Below are 19,237 nucleotides of genomic sequence, written 5' to 3'. Positions count from 1 at the left end.
AACCGTAGAAACTATGTGAAAGACAGAGGCGAAACGATCGAAATATTTATTTCCTGTTTATTCTACGTTGGTCCTGAAATGCCACTCCTACCACACATCTGCCTCACGCGCTCCAACATAAACAAGTTAATTCAAAACCAATTAATCTCGCACACCGGGAAGTCCGAATCTTTGAATATCTTTCCAACTTTACCTAACCGGAAAGGTTAGCAGGACATTAAGCTTCTCTAGTACGTGTACACTTATTTAGCTTTTTAAAACAACGGGGACAGATCCAGCATGGACAGTTACGAGAGTGAGGGATGAGGAGGTAAGGAAATATGAGAAGGACCGGGTCCGTGTACGTTTTGATTGTCTGTTTTACCGTTCAGTCAAGTTATTGACGTTATTGAAATAATATTCAATAACTTTACTGTTGTATAGTGTAGTGTGACCAAAATCACTTTTGACAGGTGCTGTCAAATTGTCTTTATGTTGACGATTCTGTGGAGAATTTCAGTATTAAACGCATTATTAGTAGGATTTAATAACACCCCTAGTGGTGAGTAGAAGTGTCACAATAATAAATATGTTAGTCACAATATGTTTCCATATGGAATGTATTATAGGTTTACAATATTCTTACTTATAGAGGATATTATATGTTACAGTATATTAACTCATTGAATGTATTACATCATAGAAGTATAGTCACTGTAGGTATTAAAACACAGAATAGTTTTGAGGGTCAGATAGGGACTCTGAGTGAGGTGTCAGACATGCAGCAGCAAATGGAGGCGACCTCATCGATGGAGGATGGGGCCAGTGGGACGGTCAAATGCCAAGCTGACCAGCAGGACAGAGTGGAGGAGTTCAAGATGTTTTGCGAGGAGCCAAGATGTTTTGCTAAGGGATCGATAATGGGAGGGGACAGAATTCAAATGAAGCCAATCACTAATCGCCACGGAGGGTCATTCACATGTTTTATGACAGTATCGGACATTTTCCGACTCTCAGGGGATATAAAAGACAATGTTTTAGGGAGTTTACCTCAGATTACTGCAGCTCTCATTTTCAGCTAACTGGCCGCGCCGGACTGTGAGGAGATGCGTGTATGTGGTCTCTGCTCTCGAGAACATTACTATTGATAGTTAATTCAGTTTGTAAGTGAACTTTGTGTAGTACATTAAATATTGTTTCAATTTTGGACCGGGTCCAGCTCATTCTTCTGATGCGCGTGCGCAGTAAGAAGCTCGCAGCAGAAGAGTACCTGCGGCCTGCAGGCTCCTTCATCCTTTGTTGTAACCCTAACAATTCCAAGTGACATTAAAGTATCAGTGATTTGGTCAAACTAGTTCAATTGTGAACCTATGTTTTGTATTGTGTATTTGTCTTGAATAAAAACATAGTACCACACATCAAGATATGAGCCATCATAAGTAGTTCACTCATTTCATCTTCAAGAAAGATTATATACATACAGTCAGGGCCATAAGTATTTGGACTGTGACGCAGTTTTTCTAATTTTGCTTATTTACACAACCCCAATGGATTTGAAACTAATCAGTCAATATGTGGTTGAAGTGTAGACTTGCAGCTTTAGTTCAATGGATACAATTAAAAAATCACAATGACCGTTTAGGAATCATAGCCATTTTTAAACAGCCACCCACATTTTCAGAGGCAAAATTGTCTGACACCGGTTTAGTCGGTAACATGAGCGGCTCTGGAGGGCGCGGTTGGAACACAGTGCATGTCACGTCAGTTCCGCTTGACTTCTTTTTATTTTATTTTAATTTCTTAGGTGCAACCATATGATATAGTGCCCTATCTTTACAACTTGTTTGCAATTGTATTTGTTATTTTATTGTATATTGTTTTACCGGTGTGTGTGTGTGTGTGTGTGTGTGTGTGTGTGTGTCTGGGTTGGTGATGAAGCCCCCTCCTGTAGTTCCAGTGCACGACTGCGGTCAAGTCAGCAGACACTCAGATCTCCGTGGTCAACTCAGCAGACACTTAAATTGTAGTGCACCTATACGCTGAAACTTACGGTAAACGCAACCAAACGGCACAGGACGGGAGCGAGCGAAAGATTTTGCAAAGTTAGCGGAAAGATTAACGTGAAAACTTCCGGTTTTCTACAGACGAACATCCGGTTTTCAAAATAAGATGCCAACAAAGTATACATATTACATAATGAAATGAGATTAAATGAATTATATTCCAATAAGTATAAAAAATGATACCATCATCTCGTGAGTTAAAGGGAAAATACACCTAAATTGTGCGTAAAGTGTATTTATTCTTTGATTTGAGGGTTGCTGGAAATTAATAATACCTGACTGACAGTCAATTAAGATGTTTTACGAAGTAAAAACTCTGAACTGAATTTATATCTTCAAATGGCAAATTTCTGAAGTTTTTAAGGTGCTATGAAAATGTTTTTCTCAATAATTCCCCACAATGACAAATGCATATATGTTCAGGACAAAAAAAAGGCTAATATCACAATATTTGAGCTGCTACAAAAATATTTTTCTCAATAATTCCATACAATGACTGATGTATATATAATCAAGGCATCGTTGACTCCACCCATAGAGAAAATTTGACACTTTTACTGTACCAATTAAGAGATATTTCAAAGTAAAAGTCATACATTTGAATTGAGAAAATATCTAATAAATGGATGTTTGAAGTGTAATAAAAAGTATTTTCTCAATAAGTCCAGACAATGACTGATATGTATGTGTTGAGGACATCGTTGACTCCACCCACACTGAATATTAGACATTTTTACTGTCCCAATTAAGAGATATTTAAAATTAAAACTCATACATTTGAACTGAGAAAAAGTATAATAAATGGATATTTGAAGTGTAATAAAAAGTTTTTTCTCAATAAGTCCAGACAATGACTGACATGTATGTGTTGAGGACATCGTTGACTCCACCCACACTGAAAATTAGACATTTTTACTGTACCAATTAAGAGATATTTCAAATTAAAACTCATACATTTGAACCGAGAAAAAGTATAATATATGGATATTTGAAGTGTAATAAAAACTATTTTCTCAATAAGTCCAGACAATGACTGATATACATGTGTTGAGGACGTCGTTGACTCCACCCAAACTGAATATTAGACATTTTTACTGTCCCAATTAGGAGATATTTCAAATTAAAACTCATACATTTGAATTGAGAAAATATCTAATAAATGGATATTTGAAGTGTAATAAAAAGTTTTTTCTCAATAAGTCCAGACAATGACTGATATGTATGTGTTGAGGACATCGTTGACTCCACCCAAACTGAAAATTAGACATTTTTACTGTCCTAATTAGGAGATATTTCAAATTAAAACTCATACATTTGAATTGAGAAAATATACACACAAGGTGATATATTTCGAGTGTTTATTTCTTTTAATGTTGATGATTATGGCTTACAGCTAATTAAAACCCCAAATTCTGTATCTCAGAAAATTTGAATATTACATAAGACCAATTTAAAAAAAGTTTTTTTAATACAGAAATGTTGGCCTACTGAAAAGTATGTCTATGTACAGTATAAAGTATGCACTCAATACTTGTTCGGGGCACCTTTTGCATGAATTACTGCATCAATGCGGCGTGGCACGGAGGCGATGAGACTGTGGCCCTGCTGAGGTGTTATGGAAGCCCAGGTTGCTTTGATAGGGGCCTTCAGCTCATCTGCATTGTTGGGTCTGATGTCTCTCATCTTCCTCTTGACAATACCCCATAGATTCTCTCTGGGGTTTAGGTCATTCAAGAATTTGGTTGAGAATCACAAGGAGTGACACAGACGTATCCAGGACATGGGCTACAACTGTCGCATTCCTTGTGTCAAGCTACTCCTGAACCAGAGACGTAAGAAGTGTCTTACCTGGGCTAAGTTGCCTGAGCTAAGTTACCTGGACTAAGGAGAAAAAGGACTGGACTGTTGCTCAGTGGTCCAAAGTCCTCTTTTCAGATGAAAGTCAATTTTGCATTTAATTTGGAAATCAAGGTCTGGAGGCAGAGTGGAGAGGCACCCAATCCAAGTGTCTTGAGGTCCAGTGTGAAGTTTCCACAGTCAGTGATGATTTGGGGAGCCATGTCATCTGCTGGTGTTGGTCCACTGTGTTTTATCAAGTCCAAAGTCAGTGCAGCCTTCTACCAGGACATTTTAGAGCACTTCATGCTTCCCTCTGCTGACAAGCTTTATGGAGATGCTGATTTCATTTTCCAGCAGGACTTGGCACCTGCCCACACTGCCAAAAGCACCAATACATGGTGTAATGACCACGGTATCACTGTGCTTGATTGGCCAGCAAACTCGTCTAACCTAAACCCCAGAGAGAATCTATGGGGTATTGTCAAGAGGAAGATGAGAGACATCAGACCCAACAATGCAGACAACCTGGGCTTCCATAACACCTCAGCAGTGCCAGTCTCATCGCCTCCGTGCCACGCCGCATTGATGCAGTAATTCATGCAAAAGGAGCCTCGACCAAGTATTGAGTGCATACTGTATACTGTACATGGACATACTTTTCAGTAGGCCAACATTTCTATATTAAAAATCCTTTTTTTAATCGGTCTTATGTAATATCTAATTTTCTGAGATACAGAATTTGGGGTTTTTATTAGCTGTAAGCCATAGCCTAAACACTCGAAATATATCACACTTTCGATGATATTCTAATTCATTGAGATGCACCTGTATACATCAATCATTGTTTGGAATTGTTGAGGGAATACTTTTTATAACACTTCAAATATTCAGAAATTACCTGTTCCTCGGTACAAATGTATGACATTTACTTTTAAATATCTCTTAATTGGTACAGTAAAATTGTTTAATTTTCAGTATGGGTGGAGTCAAAGATGTCTTGAACAGATATGCATCAGTCATTATCTGGAATTATTAAGAAAACCCTTTTTATAGCACCTTAAATATTAAGAAATTAACTTTTTGAACGTTCAAAAGAAGGACTTATATTTTGGAAAATCTCTTAATTGGGAAAGTAAAAATATTTGATTCTCAGTATTAGTATAGTTAGAGATGTCATGAACACATATGCACTAGTCATTGTCTGGAATTATAAAGAAAACTCTTTTTATAGCATCTCAAATATTCAGTTATTGGATATTTCTTGGAACAAATTAATTAATTAACTTTTAAAAAATCTCTTCATTACCACAGTAAAGATTTTTCATTTTCTGTATATGTGTGGTCAGAGATTTCCTCAACTTATATGCATTAGTCATTGTGTGGAATTATTGAGAAAATAGTTTTTATAGCATCTCAAATATTCAGAAATGTACCCGTTTCTTGGTACAAATGTATGACTTTTACTTTGAAATATCTCTTAATTGGTACAGTAAAAATGTCTAATATTCAGTTTGGGTGGAGTCAACGATGTCCTCAACACATACATATCAGTCATTGTCTGGACTTATTGAGAAAACTGTTTTTATTACACTTCTAATATTCATTTATTAGATATTTTCTCAATTCAAATGTATGAGTTTTAATTTGAAATATCTCTTAATTGGTACAGTAAAAATGTCTAATTTCCAGTATGGGTGGAGTCAACGATGTCCTCAACACATGTATATCAGTCATTGTCTGGACTTATTGAGAAACAACTTTTTATTACACTTCAAACATCCATTTATTAGATATTTTCTCGATTCAAATGTATGAGTTTTAATTTGAAATATCTCTTAATTGGGACAGTAAAAATGTCTAATATTCAGTGTGGGTGGAGTCAACGATGTCCTCAACCCATACATATCAGTCATTGTCTGGACTTATTGAGAAAATAGTTTTTATTACACTTCAAATATTCAGTTATTATACGTTTTCTCGGTTCAAATGTATGAGTTTTAATTTGAAATATCTCCTAATTGGTACAGTAAAAATGTCTAATTTTCAGTGTGGGTGGAGTCAACGACGTCCAACAATGACTGACACATACATGTCAGTCATTGTCTGGAATTATTGAGAAAAACATTTTTATAGCACCTTAAACATTTAAAAAATGTGCCATTTGAAGATACAAATTCAGTTCAGAGTTTTTGCTTCGTAAAATATCTTAATGGACGGTCAGTCAGGTATTATTAACTTCCAGCAACCCTCAAATCAAAGAATAAAGACACTTTACGCACAATTTAGGTGTATTTTCCCTTTAACTCAGGAGATGCAGGTAGCATGTTTTATACTGTGAATATAATTCATTTAATCTCATTTCATTATGCAATATGTATACTTTGTTGCCATCTTATTCTGAAAACCGGATGTTCGTCTGTAGAAAACCGGAAGTTGTCTCACGTTAATCTTTCCGCTAACTTTGCAAAGTTCCTCGCTCGCTCCCGATCTGTGCCGTTTACCGTAAGTTTCAGCGTATATGTGCACTACAATTTAAGTGTCTGCTGAGTTGACCACGGAGATCCGAGTGTCTGCTGACTTGACCGCAGTACTGCACGCCCCCCAGTTTGGGAACCACTGCCTTAAACAAAGTCAGCATCCTATGAGATTAGGCCGCAGACTCCAGTTAAAACATGTCAGGTAAGAGATCACGCTCTAAATTAACTTTACAAGTGACCATAACTTTGCTGTATGTTGGCGTCGCTATGCGGGCGATCCCGGCGAACATTTCTCCGTTGAAAAGACCTTCAAAAGTTAAGGCCCAATCCCAAATTGTCGTGTGAATTAAACTTAAGCATGTATTGCGAGTGAATTACGTGGAATTAACGACGGTTGTTTCATGGTCTCACGTTGGCGTCATGTGTTTGGTGAACCGACTCTTAACGGGAGGGAATAAATTTAATACGAGCTTAGAAAGCCAACAGAACTAGTTACGCTATCGAGAGTCGAGCTCTCTGCTGGAAAAGAGACTGGCTGCTACGAAGTGCAGGATTTAACTTGAGTTCAAGGGAATATAATCCGGGGTGGGTAATAGGTAATGAGTGGGTAATCACGGTGTATTTTGGTATGAATGATGGATGCAGTGATGACAAAAACGTTGTGAGAGATTGTTTTTTGTTGTTGTAGTAAGGAGTGGATGCTAGCGGAGCCGAAGCCTGCTTTGTGCTCACCCTAGATAACTAGATACAAGGATTATAAAATAACCGATGCATATGGAGAAGCCAAGCACGGTCTAGCATAAAGTGTGTGTGAAAGCGGCATGGTGTAAGAGTTTAAACTACGGTGATTTGTCTGTGTGCTGAAGACACGGTTTCGCCGGTTAGTTTAGCTTGTAGCGATAGCCGTTAATAGTATTAGCCCATTGTCTGTTTTCGCGGGTTTTTTTGAAAGAAAAAAAACACCATAGAAGAAGAAGAGACAACTTCGCCACCTATCGGTTGGAGGAGTAATTGCTTGATAATTACAGAAAACTCCATTACCCAGAAAACCTAGAGGTGAAATTGTCTTAGAATTACAAGATACTCAGTCATCCGTGGATTAGAAGATACATTACAATACTTTGAGTTCTGGTGATAAACTTGTAATATTCCTTGTTTTTGACTCTAAGCTTTTGACTTGTATTTTGACTTTGATTGTTTATCTTGGTTTTAATTTAGCATTTTATACTACTGTTGATTATATTAATTGTACTTCTTTCATTGAAGTTTTAATTGTGATTTAACATTTCAATTGGCAGAGTTGGTTTAATATTAATAGGGTTTTTAACTTGCATTGATAGTTGTTGATAGTTTCTTTAATTTTGATACTCGTTTGTAATTCAACATTTCAACTTCAGTTGGTGAATTTAGTTTTAATCCAATATTCTAACTCCGTTTCAATTCAATTTTTATCCTAAAATTGTTAATTTTGATTCAATATTTTAGCTTGCATAGTTGATTTTGTATCTGACATTTGTAATTTTTTGAATTTAATTCAGAATTTTAATTAAACATTGATTTCAATTCAGAATTTAATTTCCATAATTTTTAATTTTGCAATTTTAATTGTGATAAAAAACAAATTTTTCACACAGTCAGAGCTACTGTTAGATTAGAGCCCAGTAGGATAGACAGAGTTGAGAGTTCATTGAACACTCCTAGGCTGCATAATGTTTACATCAACTTCGGCAGCATGGGTGTTGGAAGGACAAAGACAGGAAGAGGACGTCAGCAAGGGGGGTGTGGAAGACCTGTGGAGAACATCACCAACCCAGACACACACACACACACACACACACACACACCGGTAAAACAATATACAATAAAATAACAAATACAATTGCGAACAAGTTGTAAAGATAGGGCACTATATCATATGGTTGCACCTAAGAAATTAAAATAAAATAAAAAGAAGTCAAGCGGAACTGACGTGACATGCACTGTGTTCCAACCGCGCCCTCCAGAGCCGCTCATGTTACCGACTAAACCGGTGTCAGACAATTTTGCCTCTGAAAATGTGGGTGGCTGTTTAAAAATGGCTATGATTCCTAAACGGTCATTGTGATTTTTTTTATTGTATCCATTGAACTAAAGCTGCAAGTCTACACTTCAACCACATATTGACTGATTAGTTTCAAATCCATTGGGGTTGTGTAAATAAGCAAAATTAGAAAAACTGCGTCACAGTCCAAATACCTATGGCCCTGACTGTATGTATATAATCTTTCTTGAAGATGAAATGAGTGAGCTACTTATGATGGCTCATATCTTGATGTGTGGTACTATGTTTTTATTCAAGACAAATACACAATACAAAACATAGGTTCACAATTGAACTAGTTTGACCAAATCACTGATACTTTAATGTCACTTGGAATTGTTAGGGTTAGAACAAAGGATGAAGGAGCTTGCAGGCCGCAGGTACTCTTCTGCTGCGAGCTTCTTACTGCGCACGCGCATCAGAAGAATGAGCTGGACCCGGTCCAAAATTAAAACAATATTTAATGTACTACTCCTGTAGTTCCACTGCACGCTTTTGGAAGTTTGGGAACCACTGCCTTAAACAAAGTCAGCATCCTATGAGATTAGGCCGCAGACTCCAGTTAAAACATGTCAGGTAAGAGATCACGCTCTAAATTAACTTTACAAGTGACCATAACTTTGCTGTATGTTGGCGTCGCTATGCAGGCGATCCCGGCGAACATTTCTCCGTTGAAAAGACCTTCAAAAGTTAAGGCCCAATCCCAATGTCCCCCCTAAAGCCTCAAACCCTGAACCCTCAAGGACTTACTGACATCACCTGGTAAGTGCTTGAGTGTGAGAGACTGTGAGGGCTTGAAATGGTGTAAATAGGAATGGGACAGCACTTTGCTGCAACATATCACGTTACCATGAAAACGGTACGGTAGCTAGCTGAATTAGCGCTATGTCATTGAAGATGCTGTAGATTCGATACGTGACTTGTGTGTCAACATACACTCTCATTCGCAATGTCAAACGGGTATCGAGTAACGCTATCGTCGCTCCAGCTCCAGTCTACTGTTGGTGGATGTTTACATTAGCCAAGCTTCTAGCTTTGTCCCACAGCCATTTTGTCTGTCAGCTGTTTCTTCTTTTTTGTTTGTTTTCCAAGTAGCCCATGTTACAAATCAGGTTAAACTATGAATGATCGCCCCCTAGCGTTAACGTTACCACATTGCAATATATTCAGAATCAGCTTTATTGGCCATGTATGCATACAAAGAGTTTGACTCCGGTTTTTCTCTGCTCTCCACGTACATACACAGAATTTACAAATAAACAGGAAAAAAATCGTTGGCCAAATCCCAATGTCCCCCCTAAACCCTAAACCCTGAACCCTCAAGGACTTAATTGACGTCACCTGGTAAGTGGTTGAGTGTGAGAGACTGTGAGGGCTTGAAATGGTGTAAATAGGAATGGGACAGCACTTTACTGCAACATATCACGTTAACATGAAAACAACATAAATATGATGTATAATTGGAGGTATTTATTTTATACTTTGTACTCCCTGATTTGAACGTCTTCCAGACTCTTTCCTCACAAGATGAGAGATAATTCATATAATCTATTTACTCGTTTTTGTCAAAATCAAATATTTGGTGAATAAATGAATAAATATTCTCTGATTTCAAGTTTATTTTGTGTTCCATCTTTAACCCTTAATGTTTCTGAGTACATTTAATAAGACAGGCTGAACACACGTGATCCGTCTCCATGGCCAAATCCCAATGTCCCCCCTGACGGACTCACGGACTTTGAGGTGCGCTCCCGCGAAGTCCGTGAATGTTTAGGGCGGTCCCACTGTCAAATCGTCAAGTGTTTGAGGGCTCTCTGGCAGACATCTTGAGCCCTTTATGAAACCTTTCCGAAATGTGAACGTTTAATCAACGTCTTCAAATAGTCGTTTAAACATCACCAGGTTTTAAACGTCGAAATGCTCACAGTTCAATAAGTAGCAATTAAATAGTTAATCATCGTAACACATCAACAGTTTCCACTTGCAGGACAAAGAAGACCATGTGACACAGGCAACAATTCATTAAGCAACAATATAAATATAACAAACAATGTTCTTTAAATACAACCATAATCTCCCTTTCCTTCTTTAAATATCATTGTCACACAGGAGCCTGTTTCAGAAGGTCTGCCATATTTTCAAGGTGGACATCTGGAAATAAAACAAGTATAACAAAAACATTGAGATAGGACCAGTTTTGAACGTCTTCTCACCGGTGACCATAGTAATTTAAACGTCCTTTCAACAGAAAGATGCTCACTTGGATATTACACAGTATAATATTGCTGTGAGCCAAACAACAATGTTTTGACCGTCTTCTTATTAGTACATCACTTTGTTTTACTCAAGCCTCCATATTTAAACTGTGTACAGCCCCACTCGCTGTCTGTCCTGTATTTTACATGTGAAATGTCCTACAAACTCTATTTTATAACGTCGCGCTACAGCAACAGTCCATAAAGAGTCTCCAACATTAACTAACACGTGTTTATGTTTACTGTTGGCCCATGCTGCTGGAGCTACAAGCTAGCAGCCTCGCCCACATCATGAGCATAAAATGATACTAATGGTGCTAATTTCGGTTTGCATTATTGGAATAAATTAGTTCAAGTACTTACAGAGTATGTCGTTAGCGTGAAGACTCACGTTTATTCCGTCAGCTCGTTCACTTCGCTCCTCAAGTCCCGTGCAGTTTCCAGACACAGTGCATGTTTCAAAGTTTTTGAAGATCTCTGAGCCTAAGTTCCTGCGCATGCGTGTTCCAGCAGTAAACACGCACTCGTATTTTACATGACTGTACAGACAGAATGTACACTGCTCTCATTACGATGTCCTGGGAGCTTCTTGTTGGCTGGATACAGTCTATAGTTCCATAATTATGACTTTCTATATGAAACACTGACTGCGTTTACGTAAATATACACTCAGATGCCAGTATATTAGGTACACTTATCAGAAACAAATGCAGTTTACTACAACAGTCACGCAATAAATTCAGCTTCATCAATGTTATAATGTTCAGTTTTTGTATAATTTTGAGAGGATGTATTTTGTGGTGGTGGTGGATTGTATTACCTTATAATCACATGTTTCTCTCTCGTGTTCACCCCATTTATATCAACGAGGAGATACTAAATAACATATATCCCTAAAGTCTTACTCATGTTAGTACCTGTTTGAATCAAAATGTTTGAGTTGTGCGATTTCTTTTGCTTCATATCACCTCTTCTAGGTAAGGAGCTTGCCAAAGGGAGGAGGAAGTTTTGGGACGTCTTCAATATGGGTGAGAAAGCTTACCCTAAACGGGATCTGTCCTCTGGTCAACCTGCTCAGCTGCGTGAGCGAGCTGACATATTTTAGCAATAGTGACTAATATCATTCTTTGACCCTGTCATGAATAGAGGTGTATTACACAGAAAGAAGTACACCGTTTTAAACAACTGTTTTGCTGTTCACATCTGCATTCGTCGGCTGCATTTGAAGGAGTCTTCGAAGACCATGCGAAATGCGACAGCCTAGTCGCAGCCGCTCTGACGCAACCGGTCTACAAATGCAGCCTCCGAAGGATGCAGCTGCTGAATTGAGACACACCTAGAATGTACACTGCTCTCATTACGATGTCCTGGGAGCTTCTTGTTGGCTGGAAACCGTCTATAGTTCCATAATTATGACTTTCTATATGAAACACTGACTGCGTTTAGATTATTATACACTCAGATGTCAGTATATTAGGTACACTTATCAGAAACAAATGCAGTTTACTACAACAGTCACGCATTAAATTCAGCTTCATCGATGTTATAATGTTCAGTTTTTGTATAATTTTGAGAGGATGTATTTTGTGGTGGTGGTGGATTGTATTACCTTATAATCACATGTTTCTCTCTCGTGTTCACCCCATTTATATCAACGAGGAGATACTAAATAACATATATCCCTAAAGTCTTACTCATGTTAGTACCTGTTTAAATCTAAACGTTTGAGTTGTGCGATTTCTTTTGCTTCATATCACCTCTTCTAGGTAAGAAGTTTGCCAAAGTGTGGAAGAAGCTTTGGGACATCTTCAATGTGGGCAAGAAAGCTCACTCTAAACAGGGTATGTCCTCTGGTCAGCCGGGTGAGCTGACATATTTTAGCAATAGTGACTAATATCATTCTTTGACCCTGTCATGAATAGAGGTGTATTACACAGAAAGAAGTACACCATTTTGAACAAATGTTGCTGTTCACATCTGCAGAGCCACAGAAGGAGCAGCAATGGTCAACCACACTCATCCGTACCAGCGAGGATTTCTGGAGGGAGAAACAGAATGATATAAGTGTTAGTCCTTCATAAAAGTCATATCAAGAGTATTAAATAGGTTCCTGTACATCTTAGTTTACCTGACTTTGATAGAAAGGTGTTGTTTCACAAGTGGGAAAAATAGTTTTCTGAAGAAAGTTTACAATATTTGTCGACAAATGATACATTTGTTATACTTCTTTCCCTTTAAATCTGTTTTTCAGATTTACCCTGCAGCCAAAACTTCCATGAGCAACCGTGTGGCCCTGCTCATCACTAATATAAAGTTTACTGATGATAAATTAAACAGAAAAGGAGCTGAGAAGGATGAGGCAAACATGGATAAACTGCTCACAGATCTGGGATACGAGGTGGTGAAACACACAAACCTCACAGGAAAGGTACTATTATAAAAAGGGAAAGAAAATATATTTCTTTGTGTCGGTTGATTTAGTGATACAGTAACTGATGTTTTCCTTTTTGTGTTGTCACAGGCAATCGATGATGCTTTAAATGAGTTCTCTAAACATCCGAAACTCAAAGAGACGGACAGTGTGTTGGTGGTTATCATGTCACACGGGAAACTGGGAACTATCCTCGGTGTCGACTGGAAAAAGGAGATATCTGATAATGAAAGACCAGATGAGTTCCCCATCGACAACATTTACAAACACTTGGGCCCAGAGAAATGTTCAGCGCTAGTGGACAAACCCAAGATCATCATCATCCAGGCCTGCAGAGGAGGTGACTCTCTATTACCACAGATAGAACAAACATTAGGAGTCTGCTCATGTCTCATTTGTTGACTAAGTGAACTGTATTAAAAGTATGCCACATGTGTTTCAGAGGGGGAAGGATCAGTGCTGGTTACAGATGGTGCAAACCCAGCTGTGGTCTCTGATAATGCTGGTGAAGGAAACATTGAGGATGATGGTTTGCGATTTGTAAACTCAGAAAAAGACTCCGTTTCTCTTCTTTCCTGCACCCCGGGTCAGTTCATTTAAATGTTATTAGATTATTCTACACCTCACAACACATTGAAGATTAATATCAATAATCTGCATTGAAATCAGCTGAGAATAGTTACTTTAGCAAATATAAACTAATTATATGACCTGTTTCTGTATGTTTTTCCTCCAGATACTGTCTCATATAGACATTCGGGTGATGGGTCTTTTCTCATCCAGTATGTTGTTGAGGTATTTAACACCTTCGCACATAAGGAAGACATTATGGAACTTTTCAGAAAAGTAAGTGGAAAGTAATATCAGTTAGTGAGGCAACAACACCACATAGCGAGCAGCAATGATGATGCTCTTGTTTCATTCATCTTAGTCTTGCTTAATGTCATACAATGTTTGTTTCAACCACACAGGTCATGCAACGCTTTGAAGATTTTTCCTTTCAAACCAAAAGACAGATGCCGACCATCGACAGATGCACTCTGCCAAAGCGCTTCTACTTCTGTCCAGGCCTCTGAGGTAGGATTCACTTCTGTTTAACACAGACTTGTAGCCACATTTGCCACATTTGAAATTATGTGTGCAATTGAGATACTATGTGAACAGATAAAACTTATTAATGATTTACTGAATGGGCCTATCAGTCACAGGCCTGGGGACCAAAGGACAGAGAAAAGAGATGCAAAACACTTTCAAATAGATGTAAACTGACTTCAAAGAAACAACAAGGAGATGCAAATGGACAAAAGAAAATACAATTACATGTTTTATATATGTTGTTAGACATGTTGGAGTGTTTTGCGAAATTGTGAATGCCCTCTACACGGAATGCCCTGGTTATTAGGTGTTAACAAGCACCGTACTGCTGCTCAGCAAAAACAACGTATATAAAAAATTTAGAAAAACAAAAATGTAATCGAGAGAGACCCAGGACTCTGTGCTACAGGCGCCATCTTACAAGATACACAGACATGATTCTGTTGTCACACACACACACTCTGCTGCACGGACGTGCAGATAGGAACACACACACACACACACTCACACACTCACATTCGCAGAATGTACATAAGGGTACATATATATAAGAATACCCTTGTATTAATCTTACGCTGGGCAAAAAGGTGTATTATGTTTTATATCATGTATTGTTTGGATTATCATGGATCCCTGTACCCTGTTGGAACATACGCTGATGTACATGTATCTGAATGTTATCATCAACCAGTGAGGAGGGTGTGTCATGCGCCCTGAGTACCAGCAGATGTCATAGTGTTGACATTTACATTGGACATGGATGAACAGTATGCTCATCAATGTTTGACTACATTTAAGGGGGGTTAACATGACACTGTCATGACCCACAGAGGCACCGAGAAAGGGAGTTACTTTCCCCCGGTGTTGTTAGAGTATAAATATTCTCGGTTTTAAAGGATCGGGGTGTTAGTTGGGGGAAAAAGTCCACCAGGTCTGTACCTGCGCTGGGTTAACCTTTAACTTTTTACAAATCTCCGGATATTTGAAAACAGCCTGCTCACTGGGTTCAGGGTTTTAAATTCTTTTTTGATTTTTATATTTTTATGTTAATCGACTATTCTCTGTATTTGGACCAAAAAGAATATACTTTGAATTGGACAGAAATAAACAAGTAACAATTTAACTTTTTCGGCCGATTCTTTTGCTGCGTCTCTTTTGGGAACTCAGAGAGAAGAGGTCTCCTCTAAAGGGGAGATCTCCCAGCGCCTGTGGTAAATTGACGGAGCTCCACTATTCTAACCTATGCTGTCTATGCTGAAATGTTTGTGTTGGAAAAACTAAAATACCTTTTACTGATTCCCATACCAGAACTCAAAACAGCAATTGTCCATGGTTGTTGAACTAATAATGAAATAATTGTCTACCAGGTTGATTATATAGTGTGACGAAGGACGACCTCTATAGACGGGTTTTGGAGAAGCAGCAGAGCAGGAACCGCACTACGCCCCTCTGCTTGCGGAAGAGGACGGCAGTCAGCTGATCGCGGACTAATATGACCGGCACTGAGTTGGTGAAAAGGCTTTGACGAGAGTGGCGCGGCGCAAAAGGACTGCCGTGTCCGTAAATAGATTAAAGTGTTTATGTGGCTGTTCAGAGTTCACTTTTCAAGACTGTGTGCGTGCAGACAACCAGGAAGTAAACGTAAAGTTCGGTGTTAGTCTAATATCATCATAAGGTTTACATTGTGTTATTTTGCATGGCAATCTAGTCCGATATATTTAGCCGCTTGTTTGTTGTTGTCTGCTAAGTGGCGAGCAGGAGTCCCAAACATGTTTATCGCTGCCTGTATTCTGTCCCTGTATGTCCTAACTTGAAACCAATGCTGTATAATAATGGAAATGTCGCCTTCAAGCCTAAAGTGCCTTAATTATTAGGCAATTATTGTTTCTTTGTTCTCTGCACAATGTAGGGAAAGTTTAAATCTGTATAAGATTGCGAATATTTATGGATGCATATGTAGCGGTGCACAGAATGACGTCACACAGGCTCAATCTGCTTCTACACATTTAATGAAAATGGTTCTGTAAAATACAAAGATATATCTATATCTATACGTTTAGGTATGCAGTCGCTTCTCAGCACTTTCTTCTTCTATCCTGTTCAGAGATTCTCATGTTCTCGCGTATTCCCGCGAGACTTCCCTCTGGCTCTCTGTCACAGACACTGTTGATGTCGCAACACTGACACCTACTGGCGATCCACTGGATCTACTGCCTACAAATGTAGCTGGCGATAAATAACACTGTACCCCACATTTTAACTAAAATGAACACTTCCTCCTCATAAACACATAGGAAACATAATAAACTCACTTAACTTACACTACACCCAAGCAACTATTGTACTTCCTGAACTCATATGACTTATTGTGCCACACATATAGTACAGAAACTGGTTTTGTATTTGTTCATATTAGGCATCTACTATACATCTATACTGACATGTAAAGTTGCACTGTCGAATTGTCTGGTATAACAACCTGTTACGTTATATAGAGGTTTTTAATCATTATTTCATGTATATCTGTTTCAGAACCATACACACTCGCTTGTTTGACTACTGCCATTAAACCTCTCTAATGAACATCTTGTCTGGAGTGCATGCTGATAGATGCCACAACTTGTAATGAACCAGTACAATTATACACAGTTATAAACCAAGTCTGTCTCTCAGTACTTTCTGTTTCGGTATGAATCGTGAAAAAAATGTTTTCTAATGATTAAATGGTTTTTAAATAGCGAATTAAACTCAAAACAAGAGTTAATACAGCATTTTGTAAAGGACTATTCTCAGCTGCACATTAAGGGGTACAATTCACATTGCATACAAATCGGAGCATCTGGAATACCAACTCAAACTGTGACATTAGACAACCCTGTCAGGTTTTTGTGGGTTGCCTGATGATAAAACATGTGATTCAACATGTGATTCAACAAGCCATTCAGGTTTCATTACACTTTCTATTTAACTTACAGGTTCCTTAGATTTGAGATACCTTTACAAAGGTGCACCACATTTTTTTCACAAGCCAATCAGAGCAGACTGGGCTTTTTTTTGGTAGGAAGGTTCAAAGAGACAGGCACTAACACGGAGTGTTTCAGAGAGAGGGTGAATACAGGTTCAAACAGCATGAGAGAAATAATGTGTTTTTGAACATTAAACATTTTACAAGTAGAAACCCCAAATACAACTATTAACCTGAGATTCAGCATAATATGTCGCTTTCAAATTAAGTTACATCGTGTATGACTCATTACAAAATTATATATATTTTTAACTGTGTGTTGTTGTAATTGACCATGTGACCATTGGAATTATGGGAAATCTGGCGGATTTTAAGTTATTGTGTCACAAATAAAACTTCCTTGCAGCTTCTTAGAATTGACATAAATATATTCTGTAATGGGACAAATTGTATCTTGTTTAATGTAATACTGACGGGGAAACCATTTAACAGGTTTTAAATTAAAACATTTTTTTAACGTATACTGGTAAAAAACAATACACCTTAAAATCCTCCATAAACTGCAGCAGCACATGTTGTCTACATGCTGAAATGTTTGTGTTGGAAAAACTAAAATACCTTTTAAAGATTCCCATACCAGAACTGTTCATTAGAGTCTCAACTATTTCAAATGTGGTTTAATATCACAAAGAGTTGGTTACACCATTTGGAGCAATGACTCTCTTTATAAAAAACACACTCAGTGACCCTGCAGCAGTAATACAGCCTGTAAGTGTACGTAGTTCTGATAATATGAAGTCGGTTACTCGTAGAACAGGAAGCATCGCCACCATCTCAACTAGTGGGCGACGCCCGCGGTTTTTGTTTATTGTTTATTCAAGTGTAAAATTATTGTACATGCAGTTATATAAATGTAAAATGATATTTAAGCACATTTCTGTTATTATAACATAAATCATTTTAATTTATGGTTAAGAAACCCACATACTGGGTGACTGTGGCTCACTGGGTTAAGAGGGTTTTCTGGCAACCGGAAGGTCAACGGTTCGATCCTCGACTTGGACGTGTCATGTGGTTCAGTGTATCTGAGCCTGTCATTGCCCCTGTCATTGCTCCCTATATACAGGGATGGGTCAAATGCAGAGACAAATTTCCCCCTTAACGGGATCAATATAGTAATTAAAATTACTCTATCAAAGATCTAACTTTTAAAGAAAATAACAAAGACAAATATCATCAAACACAAGTTATTACATTAACTTTGTTCAAAGCTATTTCGTCACCTCTCTGCATCACTAATGTCCCTCCCTGCCGTCGTCCCGTGCATGGCAACTCCATCCAAGAGCTCCTCACTGAGAGTCAGGTCTGCCTTGAGCCTCTTACAAACATTGATAGATGATGTATCTCGTCTCTTAGCTAGCTGTGTTGTTAGATTGCTGTTAGTTCATGAACTCGGTCTGCGATGGTGTTTCTTCACAAACTGACATTTGTAAAAGTCTGTATCTGGTCGGAGCTCACCTGCTCACATACCTTTAGCAGCACTGGGCTGCAGCTTTTGTAAATATATTCTGCTGTGATTGCAGTCTGCCTTTTAATTCTTGGACAATTTTATGTTTTTCTTGGAGGCTAAATTTAGCTCCGTGTTTGGTGTCAAAATGCCGATGTGAATTATCCTTCATCACCAACACTCATCATAACACAGAAGACAGACCAGTTTTTCTCCTTCAAGCACAGACATGTATTCGCTTTCCCATCTTAAATTACATTTTCTTCCCTCTGCATCAATTTTTCTCTTCGTGGACATTTTGGGATTATTTGTCGATCTTTTTCAACTCAATCACTTGTTGGAAAACCTCTTTAAGGGCTGTTCCCTCTCCTGTCCACCTGTTGTGATAGTTTTAATGTCGGTACACAGACAACATGCTATCTCATAATTTCAACTTTCTATCTCATAATTTCGCCCATGGGGATATTTTTATTTTCAAGTCTAACTTTTAATTTTTTTTCCAAAATTAATTTTTTTTTTTTTTTTTTTTGCTGGCGGATTCGCGGG

General features: G+C 38.1%; 1 protein-coding gene and 1 long non-coding RNA gene across 2 annotated transcripts; one reads left to right on the top strand and one right to left on the bottom strand.

Moving 5' to 3' along the window:
- Window positions 1–10,128: 10,128 nt before the first annotated feature.
- Window positions 10,129–11,187, bottom strand: LOC142959118 (uncharacterized). The gene is made up of 2 exons (XR_012956194.1): window positions 11,057–11,187; window positions 10,129–10,589 (listed from the first exon to the last, which is right to left on the bottom strand). It is a non-coding gene; the product is annotated as an uncharacterized LOC142959118 (long non-coding RNA).
- A 493-nt stretch (window positions 11,188–11,680) lies between these two features.
- On the top strand, window positions 11,681–16,879 carry LOC142959524 (caspase a-like). The gene is made up of 9 exons (XM_076100836.1): window positions 11,681–11,721; window positions 12,460–12,534; window positions 12,677–12,759; window positions 12,945–13,121; window positions 13,215–13,464; window positions 13,567–13,710; window positions 13,861–13,970; window positions 14,096–14,201; window positions 15,587–16,879. The coding sequence occupies exons 1-8, from the start codon at window positions 11,718–11,720 to the stop codon at window positions 14,198–14,200; spliced, it is 948 nt and encodes a 315-aa protein (XP_075956951.1). The 5' UTR covers window positions 11,681–11,717; the 3' UTR covers window position 14,201; window positions 15,587–16,879.
- Window positions 16,880–19,237: the final 2,358 nt, after the last annotated feature.

This window comes from Anarhichas minor, unplaced genomic scaffold (assembly GCF_050575085.1).
Source record: "Anarhichas minor isolate MPS153535 unplaced genomic scaffold, ASM5057508v1 ptg000026l, whole genome shotgun sequence".
In the NCBI taxonomy this organism is placed as follows: domain Eukaryota; kingdom Metazoa; phylum Chordata; class Actinopteri; order Perciformes; family Anarhichadidae; genus Anarhichas; species Anarhichas minor.
This window is presented reverse-complemented; position numbering and strand designations above follow the sequence as displayed.

What these genes read in the sequence shown, in the direction of transcription:
- LOC142959524 (XM_076100836.1), top strand. An exon ending in GAAAGCTCACTCTAAACAGG is followed by an intron (nt 12,535 to 12,676) that starts GTATGTCCTCTG and finishes TCACATCTGCAG; the next exon opens with AGCCACAGAAGGAGCAGCAA. An exon ending in ACACAAACCTCACAGGAAAG is followed by an intron (nt 13,122 to 13,214) that starts GTACTATTATAA and finishes GTGTTGTCACAG; the next exon opens with GCAATCGATGATGCTTTAAA.